The sequence below is a fragment of the Rhinolophus ferrumequinum genome, chromosome 6 (genome assembly GCF_004115265.2).
Source record: "Rhinolophus ferrumequinum isolate MPI-CBG mRhiFer1 chromosome 6, mRhiFer1_v1.p, whole genome shotgun sequence".
NCBI classification, from domain to species: domain Eukaryota; kingdom Metazoa; phylum Chordata; class Mammalia; order Chiroptera; family Rhinolophidae; genus Rhinolophus; species Rhinolophus ferrumequinum.
In genome coordinates this window covers 8,241,223-8,265,415 of record NC_046289.1, presented here as the reverse complement: position 1 = coordinate 8,265,415, position 24,193 = coordinate 8,241,223, and the positions used below count along the sequence as shown (strand labels likewise).

The window sequence follows — 24,193 nt, the reverse complement described above, 5'->3', positions numbered from 1 at the left end:
GGGGTGTTAGTATTTAATGGAGACAGAACTTCAGTTTGGCATGAAGAACAAGTTCTAGAAATGGATGGTGGTGGTCGTTGCACAAGGTGAATGCACTTAATGTCACTATACTATTCATTTAAAAATGGTTATGTTTTATGTGTATTTTACCGCAAAATAAAAAAGGAAAAGATGGAGGAGCAGTGGTTCACACACTGCCTTGTAGGCAGGTAGGTGAGGAAGCGGCTCCTGGCCTGCACATGTCGCCGGAGCACACGTAGCCTGGGCACACCCCTTGCTCCTCACGTCTTTGCAAAAATCACACCTCAGCCCACAACTGAGCCGACTGTGAAGCGACACCTACCATTCCATCTAAACATGCATCATGCTTATGGAGCTGCAGGAAGAAACAAACTCCACTTCCACCTGGATTCTTCTCAGGCATATCACGATCTGGACACTGATATACTTGGCCTGGCTGTGTTCTCTACTGTTGGGCTTGGGAGGGCAGGGCAGGAAGAAGCTGTGGCACCCAGGCTTGGCCTGACCTATCCAGTGAATTCTGGGCAGTACAATCAACACACAAGCATGGAGCGCTTAACTAAATTCCTCAGGATTAAAATACAAGGTCTGACAAGTACGCTCGTGAACTTACCCTAGAAAAAGTGCTACAGACCTCATTGCTGAATATCACTACGGTCACCTTTGAAGTACTCCCCTTGGGAAGCTATGCACCGACACCAGCGCCTAGTCCATCCTTCAAAGCAATTCTGGAACTCTTTTTCTGGAATGGCCATCAGAGCTGTCGTCGTATTACCCTTGATGCCCTGAATGTCATCAAAATGTCTTCAATAGTTCCTTTATCTTCAGGTAAAGAAAGAAGTCTCTGGGGGCCACATCAGGTGAGTAGGGAGGGTGTTCCAATACAGTTATTTGTTTACTGGCTAAAAACTCCCTCACGGACAGTGCCGTGTGAGCTGGTGCATGGTCGTGATGCAAGAGCCATGAATTGTTGGCGAAAAGTTCAGGTCTAACTTTTTCACGCAGCCTTTTCAGCACTTCCACATAGTAAACTTGGTTAACTGTTTGTCCAGTTGGTAAAATTCATAATGAATAAGCCCTCTGATATCAAAAAAGGTTAGCAACAGCGTTGCAACAAGTTCGCGAACTTAATTGTCAGCCCTTGTATATATACTTCTTTCTTCTTCAGTTTAGAGAAGTGAGAGGGAGGGAAAAGGAAGGGATTAATTTAAACTCTTCTAAAGGCAAACTAAATTTTTTTCTCGTTCTAAGAAATTTATACTTACCATCTTGTTTCCCCAGCCACGTCATTCTATTAGTGCTTAGTTTACGGGTTACAAAAAGGTTGGGTCAAAGCTTGAAAAAATAACCTTCTTTCTTAACCAATAATTTGGAAGTGGGTCCTAAAACCCTGGAAGCTAACATTCTGGCCACTTGATTTCAGAATAACCAAATTCTCTTAAGGAATGTGTCAAATCTATCATAAATAACCCAGGACCTGGATCATATCAATGTGGCAGAATTTCAGAAAAATAAACTGGTGTTATTCAAATCTTGACAAGAAAAAGACAATTGTTCCTATACTCACTCTTCGAGTAGATGTGAAGCAGAACTTGGTAAACAAGATTTCGTCACGTTAAAATACGCATTTTCATACAACTGTGGAATCAAAAGCGTTTTACCGGATTTAATGACTATTTATCATCCACTTGCACTGAACCAAATTGAGAACAGAAAAAGATAAAAGGACGCAAAATGAACAGACCATAACTTTATTGGAGATTTACTCAGCTACAATTATTACAAAAAAAACGATTACAGGTATAATTGTGACCCATAGGTGCAGACTGCAAGTTTCCGCAGCCGCTCACTGTGTGAATGAGTTACATCGTGTTCCCTAAAAACAGCTGCAGCATGTGATGGTAAAGACTGTATTGTCGATCAAATTACATGTTAGTTTTACTTGATTTTAGTCATTCTCCTTCACTCTATTTACAGCAGAAAAGCCAGAAACGTTACTTCCTGTTCACCTTTGCATTTTTGCTATGCAACCTGCCGCTGCAGTGAACTCTGAACGCATCTATAAAATTGAAATTGTCTGTGGTTAACATCCAAATAAAAATAGACTAGGAAAAAAAAGCAATTAATGATTAAAATATATTTACAAGTTAGTTCTGCAAGGTCATTTTCACTGCTAGTGGAAAATACAATCGTCTCAATGCAAATTCCCTAGATATTGCTACTGGCGTCTCCAACAACTTTTAAAATCATTTTAATATTCTTGGTCTTCGACATATCTTAAAAACTTTTCATGTACAATATAAAATAAAGAAATTTATTTGGAAATAATTAAATTCCTGAAAAGTAATCAGTGGTTGAAAAAATAGACCTATGTAAATGTAATTAAAATAACCATATAGGTAATAAACATGACATGAGTTTCTCTTCCATGGATAACACAAACTGGTTAAGGAGTCTTACCCTAATTTCAGATGCTGTTTAAATAAAAACATCCAGGTCTGTTTGGTGGCATAAATTTTGTATAAAGGGATTAGATACCCTAACAGAGCAAGATATAAAGTTTTAAATCTGGGCCTTAAGACCAAACTGTGGTAGGTCTGGGTTTGGATTCTTCTCTGTCCTCTGCAGTCACCGTCTGATTTCAGGTAATGCTAAAAGAGCTGACTGATTGTGAATAATTGTATTTATGAACTGAACCAACAAAACCAAAGTAGCCTCAAGTCTCTTGCTTATTTAGGCAGGGTAATTTGAATCTTTCTGAGGGCAAGCTATTATTAAGAAAATAAAAATATTAGTATTTTAAAAAGATAATTACAGGAGTGTTAGAGGTCATTCTAAATTTAATCACTTCACATAACGTAAAAGAAGAAAAAAATGTAACAAACACTTTTAAAACATAATTAAGAGTTCAGTTAACAAATCTTTGTCATACTTTCACAAACAGTAAAAATGCCACAGACAAAAATGACCTATTTAAGTTGTGCAAGTATGTGACACATTGCAGGCATTATAATTATCTTTTTCAAATTCGGTAAATCAAAACAGCAGCGAGGCCAAACCACATTTTTTTCCTTTCAGTTAAGCATATTTTCCTTGAAATGAGGTAAAGCATGGTACCAAGTGCAATGGTCATCTGTGCTACATGAACAGGAGAGAGGGGAACAAAAGCTATTACAAAACGCAGCATAGTTAGGACAGCTGAAAAGTGTGTTATAAAAGAAATTAAACACATTTACAATGAAGGTTCACGCCACCTAACCTCCGCACAATCATCATAAGGAATTGCTAGAGCTGCTTTTCAAGACCCTTCACCGCTCCTTCCTTCACACGTGTGCCTGAAGCATGACACCTCCCACTAGGTAGGTTGTCCATTTTACATTCGGTCTCACATTGCAATCACAGCAACAAAGGGATGACACACGCGGTTGGAAACCGGGGCAACAGAATGATTTTTTTTTCCTTAATTAATGGATGAGAAACATTTCATTCAACAAGCTAAACTGGGGAAAACTTTACAGCATTAAAAATCAGCAGCACAAAAGCGTTCATAACCGTTTCATATGTCTAACTCTGTTTTTATTTTCTCATGTAGGAACCAGGGGATCATAGAATGCTTTAAAGTGTGAGTCACAAAATAAAATCAGCTATATTTCTCCAGCCAAAAAAAAAAAAAAAAGTATGAAATAGCTAGAGTTTGCTGTTGATAAAACATTTTGAATGGTAGCAGGAAATTTGAACCCCTGAGAATGTATGACCTAATCATATCCAAGTCTGAACTTTTTAGTATTAACAAAAAATACTCTTCTTAAGGTTACAAAATATATTGAGGCATTTTTCTCCCAATGGGAATTTAACTGTGAAACAAACTGATTTTTGTGCCAGGAGGCGAGAGAATCCCTTAACACTGGGATCAGTGCCTTGGACACAATGCAAAGCCCTAAGCTCCTGGCATCAGGTAGTTTATAAATTATCAAGAGATCTGTGACACAATGGCATCACAAATCACCCTCCCTCACAAGTAAAATTCACATCCAGCCTTACTTGGTCATTGTTCACGCTTACAGTTATAGAATTCAAGAACTGCCTGGTTTTAACTTGCCAGATCTTACGTTGAGGTTTTTTTTAAAAAAACAAATAGAAATCTAAGGTTCCAAATCAGAATTCAATATTTTAAAGACAAGTCCGCCCAAATTAATTTGCTCAAAAACTCATTTAATAACTTAGAGCTCAATTTAAGTTTAAGTTTGGACACAACAAATAGCGTTGGAGAAGCTTAAACAGCCCTTCACTCAGGTCTCCTTAGCAAGTGGAGCTGATAGTTTTCTGTATGACACGTGCAGAGGTGCTTCCCTGGGGTGGGTGCTGCAGATAAAGCGAGAAGTACAGTATTCAACTGCAATTTAAACATAGTGCAGCATGACATGAAGCATCAAGTTCAGAATCATGTGCTGGAAAATATTAGACACCTCTGCTCAGCTTTCTTCAACTTCAAGCATAATTAATGGGGCAAATTGCAGCAAACCTCTACTGGTATGTTGGTGGGAGTGCAAAACCGACCCACAGCTTTTATAAAGGTAAATTAAGAGGTATTATAGGTACAGTGCAAAAAAAAAAAATTAAAATTTCAAGCATAATACATAAACATAGCACCAAACAGGGGAAAAAAATGCATGCAAAAGAAAAGAAGAACTGAGGTATTTAAGTGAAGAGTGCCTACAGGTCTAATTAAAGAAACTTAGGCAAATGCCTAAAAATGTCTTTTTTTTTTCTTTTCCAAAGATGGAAATAATGACCTAGTTTATCTAAATTAATGAGCTAAATCACAGATGTATCAAAATTACGGCAGTTTATCGCAAACGTTAAACTTTCATGGCATTAACAGCACAGCTTTGGTAGGTGAAATATGCATGCAACACTGTGAAAAGTACAGTAAGAAATTTATGTGAGAAGACTAAGGGTAAAGGTGCTGGGTTCTGCTTCTTTAAATAAGTAACCAATCAATTATAAAATCTGCAGCATATTTTAGGTGTGATATGTCTAAAGTTTATTTTGTAAGAGAAACAGCCTACAGGGCAAAATTATTTGCCACAAACAATTTCCATCAGTGGCACTACCTAGCAGGAGGTTTTTAGTAAAATTGGGTATTTAGCCAAAGATCATTTTTATTGTGGTGTTTTAAAAAAATCCAGACTCCATAATCTGGTTTTTAAAATGTCTTCAGTACACATATGACAGAAACTGTAATATCCTGTAATAAGTTAAGTTACAACTATACTAGTGAGTTGTAAATATCACACTGTCTCAACATCTAATGCATAATAAAATGAAGGGAATGTAAAACAGTTTGTTCCAAAAAGATCAGAAATTAAAGACCATCCACGAGGGTGTTACTTTTAAGGCAAGAACCTTTTTTATGCAAGACTATGCGGCATGAGAAGACTAAAATCTGATTCACCAACATGCCCGCCAATGCGACTTAGAAACCTGTCCCTTACTATTAAGTGCAACAGCGACCGGGGAACATCATCTTACACAATAGAACATGGAAAGAAAAGACGACACTGGCACACCTCTCCTCTCGGCAAACCGCACCATTCTATTCAGCTTACCGACTATGTGGGACTGGCACCACTGCACGAACATGGGGGATGGCAGGCGAACTCTAATACAATTCTAGGGACTGTGTGGTTTCAGCTCCGTGGCTTCCTAACACTAAGCAAAGGTGACAGAAATTAAACTAAAACAAACAAACATACAAACAAACAAAAACTCAATAATTATTTTGAACACTTGCTAAATGTCATCATTAAAGCACTCTTGTGATTTAAACAAAGCAGAAGTGAGGAAAGAAGACAAGATTGTGTTTGCGCAAAAAACTAAAACTACAATTAGTTCCAAAATTTTTATACATATGTTAAATGTTTTATTCTGCAATCTACCTTGTTATCAAACAAACTTTAAATTCTGCCTTCAATTCATTCCGCTCAGTATCAACTTTAAATCATCCTTTTCAATTTAAATATTTTCCACCTTAATTCTGCTTTTTTTAAATTTTAAAAAGGGTTTTCAGCTGTTAGGAACCTGAGGTTGATTAGCTTTGAGGCTTCGTAGGGCTCTTCTTGCTGCTGCTGATTTGGCAATCCTGTAACTTCGGCCAACACCTTTGAATTTCCCCTTTCCTACTACTTCCACGGTAACTCTGACCTTGCCATCGTAAGTTCTTTCAGCCGGGCTGTAAAGAGGCCAAACAGCTTGAATTAGAAGTCAGAAGTATTTATTATCATTGTCAATCAGCACTGAGCATGCTGTCAGCCAAGTCCTGGACACAAGCTGACACCACACAAAGGAAATGTGCACGATGACTTATCACACAGCACCGACAGCATTTTAATTCTGCATCACTTTATAGAAACAAAGCAAGAAGTCAATCAGACCACAAGTGGCAATTGCGTAAGAGCGTGCCCCAGTGTCAGTATTTTCCAGAATCATTAGTTTATGGCATCTGTGAGACTCCCCCCCTCCCCTCCGGTTTTAAATAAGTTAATTTTTTCCATGCGCATTTTTGCTTACCTAAATTTGGCGGTTTCTGGCTCCATTTCAAGCAATTCTCGCACAGGGGAACGGGGCACATTTGCAGAAAATTTTTCTATAATCAAATGAAAGAATACTGTGAATAATATCCTTGAAGTTGTTTTTAATTTTGATTTTGCTGCTTTCAAAGGGGAGCCAACAGTACCTATGAGTGGCCGCATCATGGGATAGTACACCTGCCAAACCATCTCCAGTGACATCCCACTATCCATGTAAATGGCACCAGCAAGTGACTCAAAAATATCCCCCATGGCCTTTGGAACTTCAATGTCCTCTTCCTTCTCTTCATCCTCCTCAGATCTCCTAAGCTATTACAGAGAGAAAAGTGACTCGTAAGCAAAAAGGCCATTTTTAAGGCAGTCCACAGGGGCGTTTCTTTTCTTGCATATGACTTTTATTATCTCTCTAACAAAGGTAACAATACCACCCATTTATGGCACGCCTCCTACGTTGTAACAAACATCCCCTTATCTAAAAATACAAAGTGTTTTCACAAATTCCCTCCCATTTAATCTTCCATACCCAGCAAAGGGAAAAAGATTATTGCTAAACAAAAACAACTTTAACACAAAATTAGAAATAGTCAATAAATGTATTTTTAAAACTTTTAAAATTCTCTTGTTATCAAAGAACTGCACGTTTAACAGTTCTAACCCCGGCATGGACAAGAATGGGGCAGAGTACTGATTAGCACAGCGCTGGGGAAGGTGTACGCTGCTCCGGGGAGTAAAAACTGCCACTTTGGGGGCAGGAAATTCTATTTGGAAGATGTTTTCCTCCAAGTTCCCTTTTTATTAAACTACTGAATACATGTTAGCTATAGGCGAGACCTTTGACACATAGCGAGTATTCAAATTAATAGAATAAAACCTTACATATGTATCAAAAGCCTTTCAAAAAATCCATAATTCTTTGATGCAACAATCCATCTCTAGGAATTTAGCTCATGGAGGTAACTGGATATACAGGCAAATTTATCACATCCATGTTTATTATGGTTGGTGCAAAAGTAATTACGGTTTAAAAGGTTACAATTGCAAAAACCGCAATTACTTTTGCACCAACCTAATAAAAGCCCTAACTACAAACAACTTAAATCCAGCCACAAAAGACTATTTAAATACATTACATTACAGCTATGTATTGACTAGCACACAGCTACTGAAAGACATAATGCCAATTAATACCGAGAAAGCCTTACACAATGGAGCAGTGAGAAGAGGAGGTTATAGTCCATTATGCATAATATCATCCCATTTTATGTATGTTTACATCTACATACATTAGCAATAATACATTGCCAAATGTTAATTTTGGTTACTGCTATGGTAGTATATTAGTGTAACTTTAATTAATTTTCTTTGTGTTTGTATTTTCTAAAATAAACCAAAATTACTTGTGAAAGGGAAATAAAAAGATGATTAATTTCTGAACAGATTGTTTAGTCACACCAAGTTCTAACACATTTATAATGCTGACTACTGGAAAAATAAGATAGCTATTGTTCACATTTCAGTTTTGAGGCAGGAAGGAATTTTAAAACTTATGAAGTTTAATTTGCTCCTTTTCCAGATGAGGAAACTGAGGCCCAGAAAGGTGGAGAGATTTTCTTAAGATTAAGCAGTAAATTAGAAAGCAAAACCATGACATTTTCAGTTTTTGTTAACTTCTATACATGTTTATATAAACAAAGGGAAAAATGAACAAAAACTAACAGAACCAGTATGTCCCACTATCATAAAAGGAGAATTGAAATCTAATTTTAGCGAATTCCTCAAATTCTAAGTGTAACTATATTCCTACAGAATGAGACTAGAATAATACTGAATAGATACGAGACGGTTCTAACTCCCGGCTTCACTGCCAGCTGTGCTCCAGCGCAGACTGTGAGCCTTGGGAGAGTGGAGATGAAGCAGCACTGCCTAGTAACTTTCCGCGGCACAGATTCGGTAGTTTCCACATTGGACACATGGCCTCATGCCTAGATCTCAAAACCGAGAGTCTCAAAGTCAAGGAAATGCACCGCACCCCCTACAATGCTTTGGTGCACTTAAAAAAGGAAAGTTACAAATTGAAGAAAGAACGATTAAAATGGCTACCAGAGTTGTGAATAAATTCCTCAACTCCTTGTCAGAGATCTACAAAAATAAGAAAAACAAAGGGAATCAGACGGGAAGAATAAGGAATGAGAGCGTTCTCCTGGGTACACAGGGATGCAGACAGATGTTAGTGAAGGATTGGGGGGGTGGGAAAGATCTGCACAACAGCCTTCCCGACAAAACTGCAAAACAGTTCACTAACACACTAGCATGAGCTCCACACCAGACAACCTTTGGCTGAACTTGCAGAAGCCTCTCCAGTCCAATGGTTAAAAATTTCAAAGTTTGGTTTTTAAATGGGATTTTCCCATTCCAAGCAGAAGCAGAGTATGTATTTGTGCTGCTTACCTGCGGTATGAGCACATAGCCCGATCCATTTTGAAGCGGAAGGCAGCAAGCAGCAGCCCTGCGGAGCTTTCCCTAAGGGCACGGCTACCCGGCCCGGGCCGCACTTCCTCGCATGGCTAACTCTGGGCACCCGAGGCGGACGACCGCTCCTGGCGCCTTCTCCTCAGATGAAGGACCACCCCACCCCACCCCACCCCACCCCACCGCAGTGCGGGCAGTAGGTTTAAAGGCCTCCTGGAGACGCCGGCTCATCCCGTTCATCCCAGAGAACGTGCAGCGCACGTGTACCACTTGGACAGCTGTGCAGCCAGAAGTGAGCACCCCAGTCCGACGGCTTAAACCCCGACTTACACATACTGTCAGGAGCACTAACCTCAGAATCCATTCCTTGCATCTCGTTCTTCTCCAGCTGGAACTGCACGAAGTCGTCGATGACGTGGAAGAGCTCAGGGGACACTGCTTTGAAGTACTTGTGGTACTCGTACTTCACAGCCAGGGACGCGAAGATGGTGTTGTTGACCAGCGCGGAGCGCAGGTCGGTCAGGACCCCCGGGGAGTGCTGCCGCGGGTCTTCGTAAAGGTGCTTGGTTATGAGGTAGTCCAAAATCGCGTCCCCCAGGAATTCTAGGCGCTGGTAACAATCTGAGGGAGGAGCCAAAGTGGAGCCGTGAGCTCGGGCAAAAACATTTCCACGGTTTCCACATAATAAATGACATAAAGGTCTGATCCCCAGAGCCACTGAAGAGACTTTTATTTGGGTTCACTTCCATATGCAGTCTTCAATGACAAAATTATTTGACGTATCATACTTATGGAAGCCTCTGGCAATTAAATTTTAATGGCAAATTAAGCACATTTCTTATACATAAATTGGGGTCATAAAATCTTTTAAGTGGCCCGAAGATCAATGCTTGTTAAGGAAAAAATCTTCCCCAGGTAGTATCATTCTCACTGAACCCTTCTCCTCTGGCACCGAGCTGGCCAGGCAGGTGCTAGAGCTCTGTCCTCAAGTCTCCGTCACACGACATCACTTCGGGGCAGCCGGACCCTGCACAGACGCCTGCCACACGCTCTCCGCTTTGCTGCCACCATTGCCCACTGTCGCACTCACATTCGGGAATGTGTGCGATACCATCCATGGCTTGCCACTCCTTGGTTCTATCTGCCATACAAGATGACAGGCCAACAAGACCCTCTTTTCAACGTGGATTAGAAATGTTGGGTTCAACACAAACCAAGAGCTTGAGAAAGAAGACTTGTGGGAGTGAGCAGAGACGTTAGGCAAAAGCGGTCAGTCATCAAAACGTGAAACGTTATCAGTACTAACCAGCACCTCAATTTTCTCAGAGTGATTAAAGAGCGTCCATTCAAGTGAGGAAACTGAGGCAAGAACAGACGAAATGACGTGCCCCGCATCCCCAGTGAGGTAAGTAGGAGGCAGGGGCAGGGAGAGGCTAGAACACAGACGTCAGCCCACAGGGTGCAACAGAAAACCGAGCCTCATTTCTTCTCCACCAAGAAAAAGAGGTTTTAGTTTCACCAGCGTCTTTCCAGTCCAGAGTCAGATCATTTTTCACTGTTTGGTTTTACATTTTTCAGACCATCTTAACCTACATTGTTTTCCTTAAACTATGCGCTGGTATGCTGGATTCAAGCACTTGTCACTCTGATACAGAAAAACCATGTAGACTTTAGCCACGTTTCACAAGCTGAAGCGGATTTTAGATTTTAGGCGTCTATTCTTCTTCCTAATCTAACGGGTCGGAAGCCTGTTAAAAGCAGCGGAAGGAACACAAAGCACAATGCAAAGCAGAAGATGACAGGAGAGCCAGGGCAGGGACGGTGACACCTTCCGTGAAGTAGTTTCTCATCATCTAGTCCTCTTTAGATTTAAAAAGACCTTAAGAGAGAGGGGTCTTTTTGTCCACAAAGAACAATAAAAAGATGTGGAATATATCCAGACTATGCAAAAAAATCAAGAACCAAAAGCAGCACTGAACAGGCATCAGAACGACACTGGGGTCGAATAAAATAGGAAAAACACAACAAAATACTAAGGCTCAAACTTCTCCAATTACGCAGCCTACAAAATGATATGCACGCGAGTATAGAAGATATCCCCTCCCCACTGTGATGGCAAGGACCAGAGAATGCTCCCGAATAGATGAGGAAAAGAGGCCTGCTTCGTTTTGCTTGTTTCCTCCCCCCCATGCACAGGAGGCACTAAGCCTGTACACGCACAGGTCATTTCTTACAAGGCCAAAATAATGCGATTAACACACGGGCTCATTTTCAGAGGAATGGAGTTGGGACTGGGGCTCCTTACCAGTAATAGTATTGTAGTGGTACGAGGCATGTGTAAACGCCTGCAAAAGGTAAGCCTTATTCTTGAATCTGTAGTTGATTTTCTTTTCAAAATTTTCAAAACCCGCTATCAGGTGATTCAGTGTTTTATCTGCGTCTGGATGATCAAACATACATCTTGGTGGAATCTTCAGACAACCATACTCCAAGTCCTTCACCACAGGGCAGCGAGAGCTGGCTCCCGAGGCAGCAGCACGGCTCCCTGAAAGGGGCCTTTGTTGGCTGCTGGAATTCTCCCTCGGAGGGCACATGGCCTTTTCCCGATCGGTCCTTTTAATTACCGGGAGCACCTTCAGCCCCAGCGAGCAGAGGAAAAGCTGAGCAGCCCTCTCGCCACAGCTGGTTAAATAGCAGCCCAGCAGGGCTTCCACACAGTCAGCTATGCTTTTGTCAGCGATACACTGCTCGGTGTGCAGGTCGTAAGAAATGGACTGTTTGCCTGTGTCAACCCCACAGTTCTCTTCGGACGGATTCCAGAAGCCCACCACGAAGTCGTCCTCCTCCACGGCTTTGCTGGGATCCAGGTAGCACATTGCATCCCAAGAGCTGTAGTCGAAATCCTCAAACTCGGGCGAGAATGGCATGCCGCCGACGGAGGCCTTCCTGGGCATCTTCCACTCATACGCAGAATCAGCGCTTGAAAAAGGAGAGAGAGAAATTTTCTTCACGAAGGCTCCGGACCCCATCAGCATGTTGTCGATGAACTTGATGTGCTCCTGGTCGTACTCCAGGAGGTCGTCCTCGTCGTCGGGGTCCTCCTTGGGGGCCCTCCACAGCAGGGCCTCCTCCGCGTCGTCCTCCTCCTCCAGGTCGTCCTCCAGCTTGCCATTAGCCAATACACAGTCTTTTGTCTGCAACCGGGGGAGTGGGGAAGGAAGGGAGACATAGCTGCTGTTTTTAAAAGGGTTTGAGACTCAATAAAAGCAAGGGTTATGGATAATTTCAAATGACAACCACAAATACTAAAAGGCAACTTTAAAATCATGGCCATTTGTTTTCAATTAACATAAAATAAGTTATTTAATCATATAAACAAAGTAAAACATGTTCTTTGAATGTTCATTTTCTACGTTATAAAATGACCTTTATCCACTATGAAGCTTTAAGTAAAGGATTTTATACATGGGCATAAAGTTAAAATTAATGTCCACAAGGCAAAACTTCAGCTAAGAATTCAAACGCTGGCAGGACACACAATGAGAGCACTCATGGGGCAATCACAGAGATCTTCGATTTCGCTGACAAAGTTTTAAAATAGCTTCAAATTAATAAAATTAAATTCCAGATGTAGAAAAAGCATTATCTTTGCAATTAAGTAAGAGTATAACATGAAACCAGATAAAATTATTTTCTAAATCTTTTTATAAGAGTGAAAATGTATACTAGAGTTTCATGATAAAGTTTTTGCCCCTCTTTCTACTTCAAATCAAAGTACATTTGCTGCAATGTAAAACTAAATTGTTTTGCTTGAAAACTAAAACTAAAAGTGATCACTGAAAAAGCTATGAATTTGAGAAATTACGCTTTTCCCCGCCACTGAGCTACAGTAATCAGGGTAACAGATTATAGCATAACTGACAAAAATAGAAGAAAATTTAGACTAACATGAAACACAACAATCCAATTTCTGTCAGAAGATCTTTTCTAATTCCAATTTCTTTGGCAAAAACTTATTTGTGAATGACAACCTTAATAATGGGCTAGGATTCAGTCATGATGTAACTTTTTTGCAATGCTAGCAAGATGCCAAATTTCTGTTGCACAATAAAATTTAAAAAAAAGAAAAAAAGCACAGAAAACAAGACTTTGCTTTGGAGGGAGAGACAGAAGGATGTGCTTCAATTTTGATAGTTGACAACTTTCCAGAGCATTCTGACAAAAAGGTTTTCAAACTTTCTGTCAAGCACTTTTTAAATACTGCAAATATTTTCATTTTAAGCCAGACTCAAAAGAGATACACAGTGTATTTGTTTGAAACGAAGAGCAGTGAGCCAAGCCATATACCTGTAACTATCTACAATTTTTTTTTTTTTTAAGAAAAAAAGTTTACAAAACTTTTTAAAGAACTAAGAAGAACACCAAAAGAAATTAGTGGTAGACCTCTCGGAACTATTTCCTGTTAAAAACCTTACACTTTCACATGGTAACATGAGATGTTTTGACTATCGTTTGGCCTTTAGGAAAAAAGGACCAAACTGCAATTTAAAAAAATCAGACTGAATGAATTTTTTAATTAAAAAAAATTCCTTATATATCTTTACTAAGATGCTAACATCAGCTAAAACTGGCAGAGTGCAAACATAACAAAACAAAATAAACACATATACACACACAATGGACTGGGTTTTATCACACATAAGCTGTGTGATCTTGGGCAAAGTTCTTTAAGCCTCTGGGTTTCAGTTTCTTTATCTGCAAAATAGTGGGATTCTACCTCACTAAATGGTTTCTAAGAGCACTTCAGCTCTTAAAAAAACAAAAACAAAAAATAAAAACAAAAACAAAACATCAGCATGAAACTCTTCTCATATAGTGGACGTGAGCTTTAAACCTGAATTCTTCCCACCTAAGTATTTGTATGCAAAGGTTTCACTTAAATCCATCTGCCTAGGAGTAAGGCGGGTAGAACAGGAATGGGACAAACATATGCTTTTCAGTATCATGTAAGGGCCAATTTCAATAAGTATAAATTATTCGGTGACAACACAAACAGTATTTTTAATGTATTCCAAGAACCAAAGTGCCAGGTCATCTGAAATGTCAAGAAAAATAAGAACTTTGTGTTGTATCTTTAAAAAAAAGTGTTTTTGATCAAAAGGACAAACCAATGTCAACTTCATGCTAATTTTTAAGAGCCAATTATATTATGAAATAGTATTTACAAGGCAAGATAATTGTTACTGGAATGTTTTTTGTAGAAATGAAATATTTTCTCCAAAGTTCTCAAAATCTACACATTTTTCTCTAAGGTTCTACCTAAATTAACAACAATGTAGTTTTTCTAACCCAACTTATATTAAAATATCCTCTTAATGCTTTTCCACATTAATTTCTGTAATAAGTCAAATACCGCATGACTTAAAAATGTACTCAGTAAAGAGGTAAAAATCAAAACAGAGTCACAGAGCCTGGGACCTGTAACGAGGCTGTGCATGTCAGAAAGAAGAACACGTGGATTTAGAAAATATAATCTGTAAGAGAAACGGTATTCTCATTGTTGGCCTGAAGTAAAAATGAAGTAATAACGAGCCAGTTTCTCATTAATGAAAGAGAAATGTCCGAGAAATGAAACTGCGCCTCTCCCTCTAGGAGAGGTGCTGGAGGTTTCCAGCCAACCACGCACTCACAGCTCAGCTCCGAGGCCCCCGAGGTGCCCTCTGGTGGCCTTCACGACAAGACAACAAGAAGCAGCTCACATTTAGTCTTCTTAAATCATTGGCAAGATTTTAACTCTTTCCAGAAAACTACAACACTTGTATACAGTGATTTATTAATATTATGTTTTTTAGGTCACAGAGGACAAACAATCCCTAGAAAACCCTAAGCTGCAAAAGCAAGATTTTACTGAAACTTCATTATTTCACAGGCAAACTGGCAATCATAGGTCATTGAAGTCATTTCATTAAACAGAACTAAGGATCTACGAGAAATTATAATATATAACAGTAAAGAGAAATGTTATGGAGTTTGGTTTTTTTTTTTGGGGGGGGTCACAACATCAGATACTCTTCTGCCTCTGGCTAAGGAAGACAATAGAAATTGAACTCTATCAAAATTATAACATTGTTTCTGAATACAATGAAAACACAGTCTATTTATAGTTATTAACTCAATATATCAAGTATCTATTATAAACATACCACAGAAAAGAAACAAAAAAATTAATAGAAAATTCTCCCCTTCATCAAAAAATAAGTCCTTCCAGTTACCAAAAACTTACCATTTCATCTTTTCCCCATTTATCTGTGCTACTTTTGTCTTGATTGACTACATAACCAGGAGGAAGCCAATTCACAGGCGGATCAAATATTGACACCACCATGCGGCTGGGCAGTCCCTTCTTTTTTCCAAGCCGATACAGGTTACAGTTGCTGACCTTTCGCAGAAAAAAATTTATAAGACACTTAACATAAATGATTGCTGCTGAAATTATATAAGGCAAATTAACATATTTTTACCTAACTGTTCTTCATATGACTAACTGGTCACCAATTATAAAGATTGTATAGTTTTTCTAGCTATTCATGATAGAAAATATTAAATTCCCATGTATTCTATATCCTTTAGTTAGATGAATATGTCTGAACATTAAATGCAGATCAGAAAAAACGATGTATATAAATATGCAAATTCCTTATAAAGTCAGAATAAACTGTTCAGACAATTTCAACCTTTTGAAAGCACAATATGATGATATAAAAAGCAAATTGCTAATTGGGACTATCAGAGAAAAGAATCCACACAAAAAGTCGAAGATGTCACTATATTCTCAATGAAATAAAGGGAGGAAACGCCATAAACTTTAGCTATAAGTGAAAATTGGCATGGAACAGAGCTAAAATAATTTTATATTTCTAGAACCTATGCCACAAATATGACTTCAATTGTAATGTTTTCTCAAACATTATTCCTTTGTTTTGGTTGGTATTTCAAGATATTTTTGTTTAACCATTTAAAAATGGAGCAAAAGGCAATAAAGAACAACTCCCTCCATGTTTAGTTGCATAATAAAACTTTCTGGGTCTGTTTTTCCTAAGGCCCCCATCTCCTCTCTAATTTACTCAAATCACTGCATTTCCGTCTCGTTTTTCTGTGGAAACTAGGGTCTAGGACTGTCAATCTCATTTTCATTTTCTAAAACCTGGGTTCCTTTGCATTTAAGCACAGGAGCCCCTTCTCCACGTAAGTCAATACCATGGAAGCAGCACCCATCACGGGAAGCACTAGGTCAGGCATCCCTGAGAAGAGTCAGCAAGACAGACAAGTGGTTCCTGCAGAGGACTCAGCTGGGAGGGAAAGGGTCTGCATGACACTCACTACGTGCTACAGGGCTTTCCCACGCTGTCTGAAAGTAACCACACAAATAGTAAAGTGCTAGTTTCCTTTTTCATACCACGAGAACACAACACAGATGCCAACAAGAGGATAAAGTACAACAGAGACTCAAAAGGGATGGAAATCACACTCAAGATCACAGAAATGGATGGCAGGATGGAAAAAGAACTAAATAAGGACTCGTGTGAGGCTCCACGTAGGACAGGCAGAATTCACCAAGTGGAAATGGGGCGAGCGCCCTCCGAAAACGCACCAGCTGTGTGCGCAAGGAGTGGGGATGGAGAGGAGCGGGGCTTGAGCCTGGTTAGGGTACAGACCCATCTGGGATGTGAGCACCAAAAGGCCTTCAACACGAGGCTGAGGGAGAGAGGATTTCTGTAGGAAACAGGAATCAAAGCTTTCTGAGCAGACGAGTGGATGAATTTTCAAAATATAAAATCATGTCTTTCTTCCCTGACAGACTATATGGACCATTACTTTCCACTCATTCTTAGCCTGTGATACTGTCTTCCTGCAACAACCCCTGGGAGTCAGACTTCAACTATCACTCGTATGAACATTACTCCCCCAATCCGAATCTAAGTCCTAAATTCTCAATTATCTGAACGTTTCACTGAACATCCCACTTCATACTCCGTGAGGTCTAAGAACCCACCCCTAACCCTGACTCCTCCATTTCTCCCTACCTCACCACCAGCACCGTCACTGCACCAACCTCCCAGTTTATATGGTTGTCGTGACTGCACGACCGGGCTCCCTGCCTCCCTGCCTCCCACCCAGACAGCGAAGGATGTGGACTCTAGCCTCAGACAGTCCCGACTCTCCCGGACTAGCTGGATGACCTCACATGAGCTAGCTGAGCTCTAGGCAGCTTTCTCATCTGCGAAATGAGGACATGTTATGTCCCTCTCGGGATCACTGAAAAGATTGAGAGAGAGGTCTGTAAAATGCTGTCGCGCTGGTGCTGACAGGGTAATAACATCAGAGGCAAGTCAGTGCGATGGTGAAGCAAGAGCAAGGTCTCTTAAGCCAGACCGGGCTCTGCCACCTACTAGCCATGTGACCTTGGGCAAGTTACCCCCTCCAGCCCAGGAGGGTCATCTAGAAAACTGGAAGGATAAAAGAGTAGTGTCTGGCTGGAGTAAGCACTGCGTCAGTGCGAGCTAAACGTGGTATTTCCTCTGACAATCACCCCGCTCCCCGTCTTTTCCTCCCGCCAGAACTCTAGTTGTACCCCATTTTCTGCTTAAGCTTCCACGTCCTCGAAGGCCCAAGTGATTGCTCAGCTTGGTTTGGTTTTGCTTTTCAACTCAGGCTGCATTCTGCTACCGGGCTGATCACTGAAAACTACCACTGGATTAATCCTGATCGACCTTCCACCAGCAGTGCCTTCACGTCCAGCAGTGCCACGTGGGCTCCTCAGCCAGCACGAAGACCCTGCACAGAGCAGCACCAGCCCGCCTGCTCGGACGTCTGTCCTCACGCATCTGTCTGCACACTTCTGGGCTACCGCAGCCCATTCACTGGTGCCGACTATTCATTTCTTGTCCGCACTGTAAATGCATGGCTCCCGCTAACACCTTCCCTGATCACACGTGATACCCGATCCGCCTGCTTAGGGTAATCAGCAGCTTTGGACCTTGTGACACCTCTTTTATTGTCATTTCAAGTTACCTTCCTTACGTTTCTCCCGCAGATCTTGACTCCACACTGAGTTTAGGAGCACGCCCTCCCTCTGGCCTATCCAGCACAGCTCGCTCGGGTCTCTAGGCGTCTCTCTTTACACTGCTGAGCCACTGAGCTGGGGAAGGCCTGCTCTTCCCCTCCCTGACTCCCGAAAACCGTGAAGATGAGTGCTCCATCACAGCCCCGTGTGATACCCGTGTCTGGATGCCTTGCATGCCAGGACAGCACGCTCCCAAGTGAATGCCTAACTCATAAATTAAGGCACAAGCTCCTGGAATGACTATGCTGTGTATTTCTTCACATCCTCCTCAGGAGCTAGCAGGTGCACACACACTCACAAACAGTTTCATTTGAACTGAAGTTGTATCCATAAATAAGGCACATGCAGATCAGCTAGCCCCCCAACCCTGAGTGGTGCATCCGTGAAAAACAGCCTTGTATCAACGGGCTGGGTACGCTGAGGGCTTTAGCTGCACACGTCTGGTCGAGCAACCCCTGAGCGTGGCACTTTCCCCATCCTCTGAAACTATCCAATCCTTTAGATCACTTGTAGGCTCACGGAATAACTACTCGAACTGCTCAAAATAAAAGAACTACTTCTCACCTTTTTGCTTCTCATGTATGAAAGGCGGCCCTCATGAGCATCAGGATAAGTGCAAAATAGATACGTGGTGATGGCATGCTTTAAAAAGGAGTCACCAAGCATTTCAAGCCGCTCCAGGTTAAATCCATCGCTGGCATTTGAAAGGGTCAAAGCCTGAAGAATAAGTCCAGGATTTGGGCCGAGAGTCCTCGAGGAATACCCAGTAGAAGGGCTCTGCTCAGAAGCCATGTTCTCCTTGAGCGCCGTAACAGCTTCTGTGGTACCAGGCATGGCGGCCACCGTGGGACTTCCATCTGAGGTAGATTGGTTAGCATTTCCATCAAGGTATTTATTACTCAGTAGAGTACATTCATCGCTGGGCTTGGGCTGGTTCTCGTAATTGTATAAATTCTGAATGGGATATGAGGTAGTTGGTTGTACAGGTATTTCCTGCTTGTAGTAATTCAGCTGACTTCCTTGGCAAAAGTCTCTGTTAGCTAAATCGTAACTGCCATTGGCAAGATTTCTATTGTAAGAAAGACCATTAATTGCTGTCAGATCTGTTGAAACTTCAATTGGGAACTTCCCAGGTGACTCACTGAATAGCGTTCTGCAGGTCACAGATATTTGGTCATGGTTTTCTCGAGAGGAGGTTCTAGTAGCACCTTGATGTGCAGCATTTTCAGGGATCACAATTGTGCTGTGCTTACAGTAATGATCATTTTCAGCTGAAGATGAGTTAGCAACTGAGATGAAAGATTTGCTGTCGATAGATTTTTTCCAACCGAAGTCTAAGTTAGGGTATCTGCAAAGACATTTTTATAACTTTTCATCAGATCCTTCAAAAGGACTAGGCTTAGGGCAAGAGCAATTGGAATAAAAAATATAAAGATTCTTACAAATATACTCCTACTTTAGAAGAAAAACAAGTTCCCAAGGCAGAAATCAACATTATTGGAAGTCTGCACAACGCACACTGTGACGTGGAGGGCAGCTCACGGCCCTGCTTCAGCCCCTCCCCGTAGTCCAGTCCAGTCTGGCGGTTGGGACACGGAGCCTGCCGGCGGCCTGCGGGACCTGGCCCAGGCCTTCTGGTTAACTAGTTGGGTACCTTTGGGCAATTCACATAACCTCTCTGTGCCTGAGCTTCCACATGTGGAAGAGGGGCTAACATCAATTCCTACTATTATATTTTAAAGTTCCTCAATCTCTAGAACCATCCCAGTCTTGCCAACTGGATAACCAGAATTAATTCGAGTAGTTAAACCAATACTTTTCTTAGAATGCAGAGACTACCTGTGGGAAGAAAATAATGAAGACAAAGAACATACTGAGGCACTTGTTTTGTAATATGTGTTGGATTTTAGAAGAGTCAGCATAGTAATAAAGGATTGTGTGCATTTTCACTGTCACCACTGAGAGAGGGACGATTATTTTTGACCTTAGTATCTCATCTCCTTCTACAACTTTACAAAAATGTAGTCCTCAATGACCCCAACATATAGATTTTCACTTAGGAATCAAAGGATACATTTGTTTTCATGTATTAGACATGTTTTCTTTTTAAGCTTTTAAGAACCATTTTATATAAAATTAAGAACTGCACTTTATTCAGTTCTTTTCCAAATAGTATTTCACGGCCCATGTTCTGTCTGGCCAGTAACAGAGGCATACCTAAAATCCACGGGAAGGGATCTGACTCCCACGCCAGCATCGCTGGCCGTCTGGGCTCTCAGCTCCTCCGCGGTCAAAAGGCAGTGAAGACGATAAAGTATGCTGGGGAGACAGACTGCTTTTCTCCACAGTGAGGCTGGGATTGGGTGGATAGCACAAAGTTCTGGAACCAGTATCTTTGAATATGGAAAAATGTGGATAAATAATAAAGCAAACAAACAAAAGCATGAAAAACAAATTTAAGACCAATTTTATCAATTGGTCAGTAAATCATAAGTACTAGCAAAATCTTATTTTTAAAAACATTTTTTAAAATAATCCTTTAAGACCAAGCGGGATTTATCCTAGGATTTATAAGGATGATTTCATGACATAATTATTTCAATGGACCAAATATAAAAGCTAAATTGATGGTTGCCAGATGGGAGGGGGTTGGAGGGCTGGGTGAAAAAGGTGAAGGGATTAAGATGTACAAATTGGCAGTTGCAAAACAGTCACGGGGATGTAAAGTACAGCATAGGGGATATAGTCAATATTGTACTAACTATGTATGGTGTCCGAGGGGTACTAGACTTACCGGGACAATCACTTTGTAAGTTATATAAATGTCTAACCACTATGCTGTATACCTGGAACTAGTATAATATTGAACGTCAGCTGTAATTTGAAAACTAAAAAAATTAAAAAAAAATAATAATAATCCTCGAAAGCTAAATGGGACTTTTCTTAGGGTTTATAAGGGTGATTTCATGATATAATTGTATCAGTGGACCAAATATAAAAGCTAAACCTCTCATACTTACCAAAAAGACATCAAATAAAGGTCAACACATGATATTAAACCAAAACAAAACCCAAGGCCCGGGCAATTTCCAAAATATTCACAAGTCACTTAGTTCAGCTGATAATATAAAATTCAAACTTATCTTTACAAATACTAAGTTATGCTAGTATCCATTAACTCATTACCTGTTTGTTCTGCAGACTTTCCCATTTGGCTTTCCTCTTTTCAGCACTGCTTAAAGGAAGAGCTTTCCCCTTCTGATTCAAGTGGCGGGGTGTCAAAAGGTTCAGTCTATAAAAATTTTAAAATAATTTTATCAAACAGACAAAAACAAGTACACTCTCGCAGTGGTTCTCCAACTTCAGTGTGCATACAAACCACCTGAAGAGCTCACTTAACTGCAGAGCCCTGGGCCACACCCCGGGCAATTCTGTGTGCAAAGGACCTCCTGATTTCCCAGAGCCTACAGGTGGGCAGTGGACACAGTGACCCTCTACATGTGCCTACTGACCTCTGGAAAAATGCCTCAAAGTGAAACTGAAATGTCATTTCTGAAACCCCTTACCTTGAAGATGTGTGGTCCACATCCAGCAGTGGCTGGTTGAGATTGGTCAGGTCAAGGTTATACTTTGTTTTATAATATTCTGCAAAAGTTTCATACTCAGGGGATGGAAATTTACTCAGTGGGGTAAGATCAGTGTACACATCAGCTACATAAAATCTATGAGGCTGATCAAAATTTCGATATCTAAAAAAGAAAAATAATCAGTGACTTTTGGTTTAAATCAACTATTCTCAAAACACAGCTGTTTTTAACATGGATATGCAAATTTTGATTTTAAAGTAAGAGTTCAAAAGGTTAAAAATAAATAACATTAATGAAAACTTCAATTTCAAACAATATATTTCAAGTGGATTGAGACAAGAACTGTATATTTGTATCAAATAAAAACTGACTAACTTACCATTCTCCCCTACTTTACTATTATTTTTTTCCTAAACATCTATACATTGATAATAACACATGAAAGCTAAATGGCACCTTTAAGAATCTCTTAATTTTGTCAATATAAAACAGGATGGCAAACTTCCAATATCCAAATCGATAGACCATTTGTACATTACCAATGCTAAACATGAAAGACACTTGCCACATGTCAAGTATTATCTGCATCACTGATGATACTGATAGTCTAACGAGAGCTAACATTTACAATATGGCTTTGAGGTGCAAAAAGAAAAACAAAATCAGAGAAAGACTGTACAGCCAGCACTCTAATTCTCTGAAAAGTGCCTTATTGAATTTTATTGCTAAAAATCTCCATCCCCTACATTTTTACAAAATAAGAAAAGCATTCTGATTTATTATTTTCTTTGTAATTATAACATTATTCCTAGTAAAAAATTTAAGAAAGGAAATATTATTTATGATCAAATTCTAGAGGACGTTGGGGATTACCAGGATGGAGATTTTAAGAAGAAAGCCTGTGAACACCATTCAGATCACCTGACCTTCACAAAGTAAAATCCCTTCGCCTGCAGTGTTTAGGTTTGGTTTTTTAAGGATGGAAACGGGAGAGAACAGGCCCACTAGGAAGGGAGACCGAAATTTTTTAGTAGGAACATCGATGACACAATCACACACACCCACTTCCGCCCCCGTGTGAACAGTGAAGTCTTCTGAAACACAGTCTAGTATCATCACTACTTTGCTTTCTACTTCAATCCCTACCTTGGAATGATAACTGCATCCTGGTAATCTTCCAATTGAAAAACAAAGGGTGTTTCTTTTGAATACTTTGTACTGGGAATGCCTATGCGAGCTTCGGATTTCTCAATATCTTCCATGAATTTAAAGTCAATGTCCAAAGTGCTGGAGTCATTAACTAAGGGAAGAAAAAGACTCTTTAGCTTGTTAAAATACTGTAATGCTGGGAAGATTCTTACGTAAGCTATATATTCATATGCATCTAATTTAGTTATCAAAGAAAGAGATGTCTGGGGTATATACAGTAAGCTAGCTGTCAAGCACAACTTTCAAATTTTAGCTCGTGTAAGTAAGTAAACGCTTCAGAGTTGGGGTCCTTCTTACCAACATTCAGAGGTAGAACACAGTAGGCTGAATCAGCGTCTGTGGGTTTAAATTCTAGTGCAGGTTTTTCAAGGCGAAGAATATGTGAGAATATATACTGGTGAAGTCTCGTAATCAACTCAAGCATTTGCAGAGACAATGTGAAACCAGACTTCTTCAACTCAATAGATATGGTAACCTCTCCAGAGCGAGTGTACACAGGAAAGTGCGGAATCTTAGCAAAAAGAAAAAGAAAGCACCCCCAAGGTTAACAGGTCGTTTATTTCTTTATAAATATTTAAGTTCAAAAGAGGAATGATGCTTTCTATCAGGAGACACTTCAATTTTTAAATATGAAACACACTGAGGTAACACAAGGCAGTTACTCTTTAGTCTTTCCTTTTGAAAAAAATAACGTGTTTTTAACATAACTCATCATTATGAAGTGTCTCACCTGAGGTATGGGTTTGGCTGTCAGTATTCCAAAGCATCTCGTGGTATCCTCAGGGGGATAAAGCTTCCGTCTTCTGAAGTTCAGTTCATCAGGTAACGGTGTCGTTAAAACCATTCCTATCACATACAGGTAACAGGGCTGATCAGGTTTGGGATAGCTATCCCTCAGACATTCTGGAATCTGGAATTGGAAAGGAAAATAAGCATCAAGCTCAAGTATAACAGCCTCTCTTCCAGATGTTGGCAAGAAAACAAATTTATTCCTGGCTTTACTAAAAGCTGATGGGGAAAAGCTAAGAAAATGACGAAGGCATAAGACCTCCTAATTTCTGAGAAAGCATTCCTCAGGTCTGGGATACAAGATGGCCCAAGCTCACCTACCTTATAATGCACTGTTGACTCTACACCTAACACCAAAATTATGCAAAACAAACACTGCAGGATCTTTAAAAAAAAAAAAAAAA

The 24,193-nt window shown here is 40.2% G+C and overlaps 1 protein-coding gene across 9 annotated transcripts in view; it reads right to left on the bottom strand.

Annotated features, from left to right (window-relative positions):
- Nucleotides 1-1,756: 1,756 nt before the first annotated feature.
- DICER1 (dicer 1, ribonuclease III) overlaps nucleotides 1,757-24,193 on the bottom strand; it is a 74,510-nt gene continuing 52,073 nt past the window's right edge. For all 9 annotated transcript variants that reach the window (XM_033107363.1, XM_033107360.1, XM_033107364.1 and 6 more), the window contains 13 exons: nucleotides 23,731-23,910; nucleotides 23,298-23,511; nucleotides 22,938-23,091; nucleotides 21,771-21,953; nucleotides 21,391-21,496; nucleotides 20,422-20,597; nucleotides 18,769-19,552; nucleotides 15,364-15,519; nucleotides 11,386-12,274; nucleotides 9,433-9,701; nucleotides 6,758-6,920; nucleotides 6,592-6,667; nucleotides 1,757-6,253 (listed from right to left, as the gene is read on the bottom strand). In XM_033107363.1, coding sequence (XP_032963254.1) covers nucleotides 6,088-6,253; nucleotides 6,592-6,667; nucleotides 6,758-6,920; nucleotides 9,433-9,701; nucleotides 11,386-12,274; nucleotides 15,364-15,519; nucleotides 18,769-19,552; nucleotides 20,422-20,597; nucleotides 21,391-21,496; nucleotides 21,771-21,953; nucleotides 22,938-23,091; nucleotides 23,298-23,511; nucleotides 23,731-23,910 — 3,516 coding nt within the window. In that variant the 3' untranslated portion in view covers nucleotides 1,757-6,087. The remainder of the gene's footprint in view (nucleotides 6,254-6,591; nucleotides 6,668-6,757; nucleotides 6,921-9,432; nucleotides 9,702-11,385; nucleotides 12,275-15,363; nucleotides 15,520-18,768; nucleotides 19,553-20,421; nucleotides 20,598-21,390; nucleotides 21,497-21,770; nucleotides 21,954-22,937; nucleotides 23,092-23,297; nucleotides 23,512-23,730; nucleotides 23,911-24,193) is intronic.